Source organism: Puntigrus tetrazona, chromosome 21, assembly GCF_018831695.1.
Source record: "Puntigrus tetrazona isolate hp1 chromosome 21, ASM1883169v1, whole genome shotgun sequence".
NCBI classification, from domain to species: Eukaryota; Metazoa; Chordata; class Actinopteri; order Cypriniformes; family Cyprinidae; genus Puntigrus; species Puntigrus tetrazona.
The window spans coordinates 8,875,452-8,889,093 of NC_056719.1; the positions used below are offsets into that span (position 1 = coordinate 8,875,452).

At 38.1% G+C, this 13,642-nt stretch overlaps 1 protein-coding gene across 1 annotated transcript in view; it reads left to right on the plus strand.

Moving 5' to 3' along the window:
* pcxa (pyruvate carboxylase a) overlaps positions 1-13,642 on the plus strand; it is a 105,485-nt gene that overhangs the window by 32,190 nt on the left and 59,653 nt on the right. Inside the window, exon 9 of the mRNA XM_043220774.1 lies at positions 212-374. Within this exon, the coding sequence (XP_043076709.1) occupies positions 212-374 (163 nt within the window). The remainder of the gene's footprint in view (positions 1-211; positions 375-13,642) is intronic.

A 13,642-nucleotide genomic window follows, 5' to 3' on the forward strand; every position in this document is an offset into this window, starting at 1 on the left:
GCTGAAAATGGTGCGAGTGAATCTGTTGTGATTCCAGATCGCTGAACGGGTCTGGCCTGATAGGTTGCACTCGTCTGGAGTGATAAAGTGTCTGGGTTGGATGTGATCTTTGTGGCCGTGGGGCCCGTGGCAGGATGTGTTTTTGTTGTTTACCAAATGCAATATAACCGCTGTCTCTGTTTTTCTCTCTCTCTCTCTCTTTCTCATCCAGTGTGGATCTGGTACACGCTCAGCTGAGAGTGTGTGAAGGTCGCAGCCTGCCCGAGCTGGGCTTGAAACAGGACAAGATACGGATCAATGGCTATGCCATCCAGTGCCGTGTGACCACCGAGGACCCAGCACGTGGCTTCCAGCCTGACACGGGAAGACTGGAGGTAGGTTAACATCATACATTCAACAGCCGGGCCATATTCCCTCAGCCATGTTTCCAGAAAAGAAAATGTGTATTTTTTTCTGACTGTTATTTAAAACTTACAAAAATAATTATCCCACACACTATAAGTCCATGCTCAATATAGAAATTTATTTTGACAAGAAAAAGCTCAATGGCTTACGTCCACTGACCTTCATCAGGTATACATACACTATTACAGACAAGACGTATGATTTACGAGTTGGTGATTGGTCTGTATGTAGTGTTGATTACATTCATTGGTGGATAAAAATAAAAATAAAAATAATTTATCTATTTCTCAGGTGTGAGACTGACTGTTATTTGAAGTGGAAATCTGTGAGTCTGTGCTCTTGTGCATCTAAATTTATACATTAGACTTTATTTTGCAGATTTTGTTACAGATCATTAAATGCAATATTTAATACTTATGGTATATACCTTGATTACAAGCCATGCCAACAACAAAAATATGATTAATTGTGTTTATATAGAGCAGGGAGTTTTTAACTGGCTTGTTGGCCCCCTTCTGAGAGACAGTTTAGTTTATATTTATTACGTTGACATCATATTAACAATGACATTTTATATTTTATATATAAAATAATTGCACTTAAACCTTTTGAATTCTGATCAAATTTCTGAACAGGCCTTCATTCAAAAAACAAGATTTCCTATTGAATCAGATTTGCTGAGCATCATGGTGAAATCATTCATTTATACATATTTCATTATTATCTCAAGTTAACTGTTATATCTCTAAAAATACATTTTGTAAAATCATTCATTTTGTATGACCATTCAGTGTTTGAAACTTCTTTTCATGGTGTTGCCATTGTTTTTATGCTTGTGAGTATCACTACAGGCCATTTTCTTATTACTGGGGTATGTCCCAAATGACATTCACTGAAAAATGCAGGGATTTTGCACGTTTTTATGGAATTATGTAAAATATACTTAACTAAATTATGTAAAATCAGCAAAGAAAATAAGTAAAGGTAACATGGCCAGTTAGAGTTTGATGCGTAATTTCTACTTAATTTTTTTTAGTTCACCATACAATACTGTATCTCTTTTTGGGAACAATGGGATACTTGCATATTAAAAGAAAATCAAAAATAAGAAATAATTCCAAGTTACACACACACACACACACACACACACACACACATACACACAGACATATATAGATCAAGCTTAATTTTTTTAAAATTGAATATTTTATGTATTTTATTAATTAAATTGCACTGTTTTTATGTATTTACTTCACCACAAAATCATTTTTATCAGTGTACAAAACACTATATCGTCTGATTTATGATTCAGAAAGGTGCTCATGGGTGCCTTGTTTTAGGACTGCTGTGCACCCCTGATGAGTTCTCTAGGGCTGACTAGTAAAGAGTAAACCCCTGGAAGGACCACTAACAAGCTATTCTTCTAAATATTGAATGCGGCCTAAAGCTTTCGTGTACGTCACACACTGACCACCACAGACACGTCCCATGCCCTCTCTGTAGATGTGCTCTTCTGAAGTGTGTACCTCCATGTGGTGATATCACGGAGGTGTGAAATTGTCTGAGATGTTGCTGACGGAAGCTTTTACCTTTGAGGCCTTATGGAAATGATTTGTTTGTGGATGAATAATTGAACAAATATTGATATCAGCTTTCTGTGCCCAGTCGCTGTTGAGCTGCGAGCATTACATCTGTCCAAATATCTCGCAGATGCAACTCGTGCTGTCTGTCTGTGCGGTTATCTGGTTTTGAGCCACAAGGTTAACCGGGGTCTCTGAGGGTCTCTGATCGAGATCTTGCAGGCTAGTTGTGTATATATGCATAGAGATGCCCCAAGGAATCGACTAGCCCACAAGCCACACGCTGTAATCATCCAGTTATACCCCCACTTCGCCAGCTCAGACAGTCCCGTATGGTCCAGATGCACCATCGGATGTGCCGTGCCTGGGCGAAATCTTTGTTCTTCTTTTCAACCACAGGGTCTCGGCTGTATCAAAAGAGAGCTGGATTTCTCTGATAAGGATGTTCCTCCATTACCTTTAGAAAACTGTTTGGCGCTCGGCTTCAAAGACTGACGTGGACGTCCTGTGATGTTGGAAGAATGTTTCCACTTAAGAGGGAAGAGGATCCATGCAGATGGAGAGATGAAGAGATAGGGCCGGGAGATGCAGTGAACTTGGGTGAAGCTTTATTGTGGAGAGATTCATTCAGCACGACGGCATTGGTCCCTGCATTTTCCAGAGCTAAAACTTAGAGAAAAAGAGCGAGAATTCACTTAACGGAGCGTGCAGGAGAATATGAGCTGGTTATAATAAGGGGAAAAAAGAATTGAGTGAACATCCCTGATCCAGATGATGAGAGCTTCAGCATAAGATTAAATGTAGTAGGGAATTATGGGCAAGTATTGACTGATAATTAGGCTGAGAGTCTAGACGGTTGATTGAGAAAGATAATAAATCAGTGTTCAAAGTTAACACTCGCCATGCAATAACAAAAACTGGCTTTGACGATTAAATAACAGCAATACAATGCAAGTCTGTAACTTTTTAATAAGACCTGCTAATAATACAGTATAATCACATTGTATGAATGATGGACTGACCCTTTACATCAGCTTAAAACCGAAACCTCTATTGCAACCTCTTGCAAATGTTGCTATGACTTCAGTGGAAATTTTTCATCAGAAGTTTAAGTGAAAGAAGTTTTTTTTCAGTATTTTTTTCATCAGAGCACTAAAACAGCAAAATCTTGTGATGGGTTGAGAAAGGTTGCTTAATTTTAGCATCATCTTCCAAAAAAAAAAGAATTTTGATAGCTCGATCATATTTCTTAAAGTTTCATCGAGAAATGGTGCTTTTAATAGTGCAAGCACATAAACATTAAGCTTTGTTTTTATTGTCAGATATATGTTGAGATAAGCTACTATCAAAAGTTTTTTTTTTATTTTTTTTAAGAAATGAATACATTTATTTGTCAAGAAAGCAATAAATTAAGCAAAATTGGCGGTAAAGACATACATAAATATAATAAATACCTAATGAATGTCGTTGAACTCAAAAGGGTGAAAAAAGCAACAGAGCTGGTTTCGACATTGATAATAAGAAGAAATGTTTACAACTGAGCATCAAATCAGCATATTAGAATCATTTCCAATGTTGATAAATTCAGCTTTGCCCTCACAGGAATAAATTTCATTTTAAAATCTATTGAAATAGGCAACATTTTAAATGGGGATAACATTTTGACAATATCATTGTTCAATGTATTTTTCATCAAACGATTTCTTTCACAACATTGGAAAATCTTACCCCAAACTTTTGAATGGTATTGTATAAAAGCATATATTTTTTAGCTATGTCAGCCAGGTCTTAATTGGCGCATGTGGTTAAAAAAACAACTGTAAAATTCGTACTCTAGGTTGAATGTTTCTTGTGGTCTTGGATAGGAACTAAAAAAAAATAAAATAAAAATGCTAGACCGAGATGGAGAAAGCTAGCGCTGTGAAGGTATAATCAGCCTAGTGTTAGATCTTCTCCCATTTCAGTATGTCAACACAAGCTCTCCCGTGTTTGTGTGCAGTGGCGACTGATGTGAAAATAAGGCCGCAGGTAAAGAGAAAAGCGCCGCTCTCTCGATTCCTGTGTCTGCTTGGAAGTTTCTCCTCACTTTCTGACGTGTCTGATGTCGTGCTTCAGAGGGAAAAGAGGATGGGCGGTGTGCGGGTCGGCCGAGCTCTTGTTTTGCAGGGAAAATGAGTGCATAATGGGTAAAGTGAAGTGCCGGGATGAGAGTGTGCGGGGAACAGGCACTGAGAGCTCTTCTGCGCTTTTGTTTCTGAGGGATAAAAAAAAAATATGGCTGTTGTCTGAAGGGTGCTCTCTGTAATCAAATGAGAGCGAAGGAAAGGAGAAGGTAGAAGCATTTAGCATAACATGGTGCATCAGAGGAAATATGTTCTGTATATGGGCAATTAAAGTCTCATCTTCCCTCTAATTCCTCAGATATGAGGTTCGGGTGATTTATATGTGTAGTTTCGGATGTAAACTGTTATAGGGTCTGGGCTTTGAATGCAGACTTTATTGAAACGTAGCTATGAAAAGATTACGAGCCGCTTTGAAGGCGGTGGTACTCGCTCTATCCTCATGTTGCATGTGTGTGCGAACAAGTGTTGGTTCATTAACACATCGGCTCTCGCTGGAGCGCCGAGAGAACATAATGCTGATGAGGAGGATCGAGTGATTTGCATTATCATCATAATAAACATAATTATGTTGTTGAATGTGCTGATGGTAAATACTGCTGTGGTGGAAATGGGAGTCCGTAATTCACGAGGCGAAGAACAGCGTTCTTCTGCATTTGCTTTCTCGGGGTGATAAATGTAATTTGTATGTGCAGAGGAAGTTGGTGGTTTGTGCTCCTTTTGGCTTCTGCACCTTGGCTTTTAGGTTTTTTCCCTGGAGTAGATCTTCACTAGTCGTTTAGGTGATTGAGATTGGCAGTTTCCATGAATGGTGTAAATAAGGACCTGAATGTAATATAAAATGTGTTAATGCAAATAAAATTTACCTCCTAACATATTTAAATTATATAGATTTTTATTTTCTGTTTATTTTATGAGGTTTTGGGTTTTCTCAACAGTGTTCTCGCATAAAGCCGGTTTTGGTATTTCTTAGCAATAAACATTAACATAATATATTTTTCTTTATAAAAGCATAAAGTAATAAGTGTAATGAATTTAAGAGCAAATTGATATTTTATGACATGATTTTTTTAATTATGCCTTTTAATTGATGATTAAAGTATCAGAAGTCAAGAATCTCTCATGTGTGGCAAGCCAAAATCTTCATTACAGAAACTATTAGGGATCTACTTTTTAAATGACAAAGATACAAAAGTGTATCTTTTATATTGAATTAGTCTAGTAATTAAAAAATGTACATGATATTGTTTAATTTTAACATTACATTGAAACATGGATAGATTATGACAGCCAGGGTGTGATCTGGACTCGGATGTGGGATGCCCAAAGCATAATGGCACTGATGCCAGCACGTTGTCCCAAAACTTATCTGTGGCAACAGCTGTCACTCCTTTTGTTTGTGATCTCACAAAGTTTCGTTATAATAAATGAATAGGTCTACGCCGCACAATCAATCTATTATTTACATTGTGCATCCACTTATCTTATAATGAGAGCATTTGCAAGCTTGTATAACCGAACAAAAACTCCAGCGTTTAAAGCGGCAAGTGGATACTGTCTAAAATAAATGGCTCTAATGCTTTAATAAGTGTGCCCTATTCTTGGAAAGTGCTGGTTACTGTCTGCTCATGTAAACAAATGCTTAGATTTTTATTTCCTCTCTTAATGGCTGCAGATTGACCATAGGTTAATATGCTACTGTCTGGTGCATGTTGAGCCAGGCCTCTTGCCAAGTTAAAATATTGCTCGCTTACGAAAGTCCACCAGGGGCCCTCCGGTCATTGTTCATAGAGCTTCCAATTAAAGAAAACAAATGGAGGATGAAATGCCATGCTGAAACATTTCTGGGAAAGATTCATGCCTCCTAGGTAGGTGTAAAGCATATGTTGATTTGTGTGACATCGCCTCGCTGGCTCCGTGGGCATCTCTGGAGCAGATCTCCATGACCACAAGCCTTTCATCTTTCATCCTGCCTGCCAATAATACACACGGAGCACCCTGAGAAAGAGCCATCTCGCGTCTTCCTTTATTAGAGAGAGAATGAGAAAATATTGTTTTCTCCTCCAGATGGCTGGCGCGAGACTTGTCTCCTCTTGTTTACGTGACATGCACCTCTTTTGTAGATTGTAACTGATGACAGTGCATTTCCTCGCCGCCCTTCACCCAAGGTATGAATCCGAGACGAAACTGATTCTAGCGTTCCCTCGCCTCAGCTCCGCCGGAGTATGCAGCCGTTTTATTCACGGATGCAAACTCCCTCTGCCGCCACGCAATTTGAAACAATGCAAGCTCCGTCAAGAGTCACATTGCCAAGCTGTCATTTCCAGACACATGCACCGGGGAAACGCCTGGGGACTGGGTGTTACTGCGGAGGTTGCATTGGTATTCTGGAAGCGGCTGCAGCTTCGCAGGCCATTTACAAACATTATTGGAGAGGTGGCAAAACTCCCTCAAGAACGTCAAGCGCATGGATTGGTGTGTGGGCACGTCTGAAAATATGCTCTTTGTCCCTGTTTGTCTGATGTTTGGGAAAAATGCTACGCTCATTCTGTATCGCAGGCTGTTTGTTCTCGGAGAAGATCGATATGGATGACTAGTCAAATTCATCTCTTGTTAAACCTTTTGTTAATAAACCATTTGCAGTTGACTTAATGGGATAGTCTCCTAGAAATTTTAATTCGGTCATCATTTTAAACCTGTATGACTTTCAAGTTATTTTGAAAAACTACAAAAAGCAGTTAGACCCCATGGGCTGCGTTTCAGACAGCAGCGAGTGTTTGTATCTCAGAATTTATTTAAATGTGGATTAGGATCACCATACAAGGCAGAAATATTTCTAAGCGTTGCGAAAGACTATGCGCTAGCCATACCGTAGTTACCGTAGTACAGATGGTGAATAACACCGCTCGAAGAAATGAGACTTCAGCTTCACATTCTCGATCATAATTGGTATTTATTTAGTAATATGGTTTATCTGTACGTCTCGTCTGCACTCCACGTATGTCATGAAAATATAATAATGTTTTTTGTTTGGGAGATTCTTCTGCTACTTGAGTAATATTTTTGATGAAAAAAAAAAATAGAAATGGTCATTCTTTCTAAATGTGATGTACAGTGTGACTAGTAAGTAGTAAGCAGAGCATGTCGTCTTTCTTTTGTGAAATAACGGTTAATAGCACTTTATTTATGTGTGACTACATTTTCAATCCTGCTAAATTATTGTATGGCCAAAATAACAATATCTGCTTTTTAGTTTTTTCTTTTTCAAGGAAGAATGAAAGTCGTACAGGTTTAGTATGATACAAGGGCGAGGAAATGATTGACAGAATGATCATTTTGGGTATTGGTTCGACCTGCCCTGCAATGCATCATTTTAGCTACAGGCTCTTTGCAGTATTATTCAGTTCAGTGCAGTACTGATGAACAGTGATTTATATAGGACCTCAGAGGAACACTTAAAGCTCATAAGACTGGAAATGGATCCAACAGGAGTTCTGAAGCCTCAGGCATCAAGCTAAAGACCGACTGATTGTTCAGCAACACTATTGGCGCAGTGCTCAATGGTCTAAAATGCTCAATACCAACACCCAAATCTCGTCCCAACTGAAGAACTGAGACGATGTAATGAGGTGGAGCTGCGTTTGCTGCCTCAGGGTCTGTATGTCTCACAATTATTAAAGAATTCTTAGCTGTTCAAGGACAGAATTTATGTTTTATCCGAATATAAAGCTGACTTTCTGTTATCTGAAACAGCCGATGAGTCAGCACCATCAAAATGACTCAAAATTCCAGAATAAAATGAAAACTGTGGTTTAAAACCTAACTGAGGTCATAATTTTGTCGTGGTTTTATCTGTAGGAGGCCAAAGGGAACAATACATTTCAAAGTTGTATTTATGTAAACTGAAGGGTCTTTTTAATCTCCACAAATATTTTTTTTAAACCACAGAAAGCCTTTATTTTCCTTAACAAAGGCTGATATTTCAGTATGCACACTTATAGTAGATAGTAAGTGTTTGTCTGAAAATTGTCTAAATCACAGTTTTTGCAGATTACTTGCTTTAAACTATCTGAACTCTTATGTCAAAACTGCTATTGATTTATTTGAAAAACTGTAGCCTATATTAAGTCTGCAATTGAGCCTGGCTTTGATTTCACGCTACATATTAATACTAGCAGATTTTTTAAACAAGTAAAAAGGTTTGGAATATAAATATAAATTTAAATGCTATCTAAACGTTTTTCCTACCTTAAACTTACATTTTTAATTTATTATTTGGAGTCCATAAAACCGTGGTGTTGTAGACATTTATTTAGAAATCCAGTTAATGCCAAAAAGGTTTACAGATCTTTTCCTCACCTAATGAGCTCCTTGTTCGATAAGAATGACTATCTACCCAGTGCAAACTGAGCAGCAGAATCCCTTTGAGACAAATCGATTCGACTGAGCCGCCCTTAAGTGAAGAGATTTTGCCACATCCTCCTAAATGTGTTTACTAATTCATCTGATCCAGCAGAACCTGAGAGTTCCCGAATGGCCTTTAGACATCTGTATGGCCGTGGGAGACGTATGTCTTGACGTAAAATCCTGGCCATTGAGAGCAACTCCACGAGCAGTTTGCTGTAAGTAAGGAGCTGCTTTTTTTTTCTTGAGGGGTTTTCTGCTTTTGCTCTTGTCAGCAGTTAATGGCTCACGGGGCACTAAAACCCTCCCAGCCTCATGATAACACCACCAAGTGTAACAACTAAATCTAACACAAAATGAAATTCAATACCTCAGGCAGGTATACAGCGCAAAGATGTGGTCTCAAGTGCGCATATGTGTGCACAATCACTTGCACAGATGCGTCTACGAGAAAAGGTTTTCGAAGGATCACGTTTGCTGATGCCTGGTTAGCCCCAAGCTCTTTTCCGGGTACGGACGGCTGCAAGATTTCTTAATTATACTAGTTTGACCTCCAACGTGCTGTCTGCACCCTTGAGTTGCCTCAAACAATCACTCCTCAGTACTTTCCCTCTTTTATGTGGAGCACTTTATCACGTCCATACCAATAAGAAACAGCTGACTTCCCCTACAGATAAAAATGGCTTATAAAATGGCATTGAGATTTCTTCCCGCAGGTTTTTACCATGTGTGGAAGTAGTGTGGTCCAAACGTATTTGACCACTTAAAATGCATGATAAGGAAATGTATAAAGATTTAGAATAAAAAATAAAATGTGTATGCAGTTGTGAATATTATTCCCCCAACCCATAGTCTAGAATATGAATGTCACGAATATTTCTCCAAATGACAGTTAACATGAAGCATCTTACTTCCAAAATGTGTCACATTTCAATGTGAAAGGCAAAACTTGATTATATCCATTGGGAGATGATTAGATTGGGGAAAGAGTCCGTTGCATGCTAGATTTTTTATTTATTTTATTTTATTTTGTATTACAGCTTCAAAGAGGCAAAGCATTATGAATAAGCTTTTCTTACTAACATTCTTAAAGTGAACCAGTGAATCATGAAAAACGAGAACAGGATTGTTTAAATACTTAGATTTCATGTTAATTTTTTTTTCTTGGTTTGATTGTTGTTTTTAAGATGAGGATTAAAAATACTTCAGAAACTCTGGCTTTTAACTTGTAAAATATTAAACTGTTTGCCTGTTGTGTGTGTTGGCTGCAATATTCATGGCTCAGCTAAATAAGATGAAAGTGTCTCAATGCCTCCGGGCCCCGCTCCCCTCCGTTCATGCTGTGACGTAATGCTGGTTTGGGGACAACAGGTGTTGCTGGGATTCGGGGAGATACGTGGTGTGCATGCTGTGCTCCATCTTCTGATACCGCTGGAACGCTGTTGACCTGTGTTTATCTCAGTAGGGCTAACTGATGAGTATATTTTCAGCACTAAATTGACATCCAAAAATTATGTTATTTCTGGATATAATTTTCTTAGCTGGTTGCCTTGCTCTTAAAAAGATAGTTCACCGGGAAATGAAAATTTGATGTTTATCTGCTTACCTCCAGGGCATCCGAGATGTAGGTGACTTTGTTTGTTCAGTAGAACTCTAACAAAGATTTCTAACTCAAATCGTTGCTTAATGTCAGTCTTATAATGGCAGTCAGTGGGACTCATGGCTTTGCAAGTTAAAAAAAAACATACATAAAGTAAACTAAATTAATGATACATTGAAGTCTAAAGACACAAAATAATCAGCATGTGCAAGTGACTGTGATTCTTCTTTTAAACAAAAGTTGTAATAATTATAGAAAAGTAGTTAAACCAAACTTTTTTTTGATGGGTTGCCATAAGTCTATCCTATGTATATGATATGACGATAGTTTTACTCAATTGAAACTGTCAAATGCTCATAAAGTGACTCTCAGAGCAGTTTTGATGATGTTGTTGATGTATTTATGCTTTCAATTAGTAAGATGGCAGATGCTAAAAACACTGAGAGCATTGCGCACTTCAGTATGTGTTTGGTAAACAAAGCGCGCATCTATGCTATTCCCATATACAAAAACATGCAGGATTCATATTTAAATAGTCTTATTTAAATTAGACTTATTATTTACAAATACTAGTCCATAGCTCGAGTCAATTCAAGTGTACTGACCTACTTTTGATTAATTCATCCCAACTTCCATGACCTTCCTTAATTCATTTTAACATTCTGTAACAAATTCTGTGACAACCCTTGTTATACAGTTCATTCAGTTTATACGAATTAATTCCACAATTCCGTTTGCATTTTCCCCATCGCAGTGTAGTGAATTGTGATTTATTGCAATGCCAGCTGCGTCTGTTGCTGCTTTTGATAACTTTTTGATAACTAAAGCAGCTCCAGTTGGAAAGCGCTTTCTGCGTGCAAAACTTTGTGCCTTCACCTTGGCCACAGAGGGCTGAGTTGAGACAGGCTAAATAGCTCGTTTCAAAATTATATTATTTCAAAAGGCAAATCAGTTTTGAAAATGACCAATACCAGTAATCCTAAATATGTGTAACATCGTCACCGATAATAAGCCGGACCAATAATCGGTTGACCCCTAATGTTTGTATATCTCATAATTCTTTTCACCAGTATCAGTATCACAAAAAACTAATACTAGCCTAAATAAAAAAACAAAAACACACAAGCTTACTGAATACAATTAAACAGTAAGCAATTAAGAATAAGATGCTATGTATATATATTTTGCATGTTCTTAATTCTGTGAAATTAAATATATTTATTGTAATAAGTTACAAAAACAAGATAAAAAGTTAGTTAAGAGCAGAGATTAGCATGAATGACAGACAGCAGGAATATTAGACTGCTGTCACTTTAAGAGCTGCCCTGATCTAATATGGAAGTACAGTTGAAAGTCAAAAAATAACTTCCCATGCTCTTAGCGATAACTTCACATGGACGCGTGTCTCTGAAAGTTTGCTTTTTTGCTTCTGATTGCATATCAGTGACTTAAAATACATTTGTTTTTAAACCACAGTGCTTAAAAACATGTACAAACTATATGTTATAGATAGATGGATGGATAGATAGAAGGATAAATCAGAGGTCAGTGAACAAACTGTGGGAGGTCTGATGAGGATGAGACTACAAAAGTGGTCAGTCCACTTTTTTTTTTGCTTCACATTATTAATTTTGAGAAAAATGCTGCCTTTGATCATGCTGGAAATAATGAGGAGTGAATGTAATTCATCTGATATATGCGGAGACAAATTGGATGCATCCAGTGGAAGCCTGCAGTTTGTGTGAAGCACTAAAGCTTAAATCCCTCATTGTTACTCCATAAATTACCTTGTTCTTCCCCTCTTTTATACGCCTGCTCTTTCCATTGATCTTAAATTCAGTCTCTCGCATTAATTTGGAATGTTTTGAGCATCATGTACGGCAGGGAAATTTTCAGCCAAGGACAAGCAAGTTTTTCCCGTCTTCCTCTCCGAAGCTTCTTAAAATTCTCTGTACATCTTCATCTATTTCCCTGTATATTCCAGAACATCTCAGCAGATTACCTTGGTTGGTCTGACTGTCATACAGCGGATATTTTCTGTCCTCGGGTAATACGTTCGTGGAGACCTCCATTTCAGTGGTTCCAGTGTGCCATCACCTTTCTGAAACAGTATATTTCAGTCTGCCCCTGAAATGAAATTGAAAATTTCCCATTTACTGAATTGTGTTGAAATGAACATGACTATTTCTTCGTCTCCCCTTCTTTCCTGCCAGGAGGCCCAATAGGCAGGGCTGGAATTTAACTATGATTGGCATTTTATTCCTAATAAAATATGCTGCAAAATCACAGTCCATTTGTGGAAGTAATGAAATCCTTCTTTCTGGCACATCCCGAGATTTTCTTTACTTATTTCTTCGTTTTCCCTGCAGCTCCTATCTCTGTTAACCCCACCCCTCCTCCTCTTGTTGTTTGTTTTTTTTTTTCTTTCCCTTCTATTACTCATTTCTCCCACCTCTCCTTGCGTGTGTTGGTGTTTGTGCTTTCTAATTTTCAATTTTGGTTTGCGCTGCTCTTCTGTCTGTTTTTTCTTCTCTCTCCTTTTTCAATCTGAAACATTTCTTGTTTTTCCCCCTTCACAATTCTTCTGTGTGTGTGTGTGTGTGTGTGTGTGTGTGTTTTTTCTCCCTATCATCTGTTGTTGTGTTTTATTTTGTGAGTAGTCCTCTACACATCACTGTTTCAGTATTTGCAATTTTACATCACCTTGACTGCTGGAATTACTTCTCTCTCTCTCTCTCTCTCTCATTCTCTGGCGCATTGTGATTCAGTCGGAGCGTTAAGGACTGTTTTTATGGGAGAAGCCGGTAGGTAATGTGCAGGTTTGTCACCGGGAAATCATACAAATGCACAATATATATGAAGTTTAAACTCCTCCGGCTACCTTAATTCATGGGTTCACCCTTTTCTCCTCTTGTTGTGATTACTCTCCCGCTCTCTTTGTTTCTGAGTTAGCAGACCGTGTTTGTTTGTTTTTCTTTGCATTCATTCTCAAAATCCCTTTCTTCCCCTTTCAATGCTTTACTGGCTGTGTAGTCTTTAAGGAACAGGCTAACAACCTGTTAGCACTTTAGCAACTAACTAGCATTGTGCTTAAGGGTTTTGAGTTTGGGTATGAGGTCTTTTGGTTTTAGCCAGTAGGGATCATCACAGCAAGCACCTTAGCAATGTGCCAACAGCCAGTCAGAACGTCTCAGCAACTTAGTAACAATACCTGGACAACCACAATATTGCATTTTAACGCTTGTGCTATGTGCACACCAAGAGCAAATTTAATTATTCTTGTGAGTTGATTAAATAAAAAAAATCCATGGGATTAGAAGCAAAATCCATGCCTGACGACGCAAATGATGCAAAGTGAGCAACGTAATTGCAGCAGAAGATGCAATTGAGGCCTTATATTGCGCTTTAGCGGCAATCGTGTTGGTCAGTTCGTAATTGGAGCAGAAAACTGACGTGATGCATTTTCACGCAAACCAATCAGAAAACAGTTTTATACATCTGGTTTAATATGTCCAAAAAAAAGAAGAGAGCAT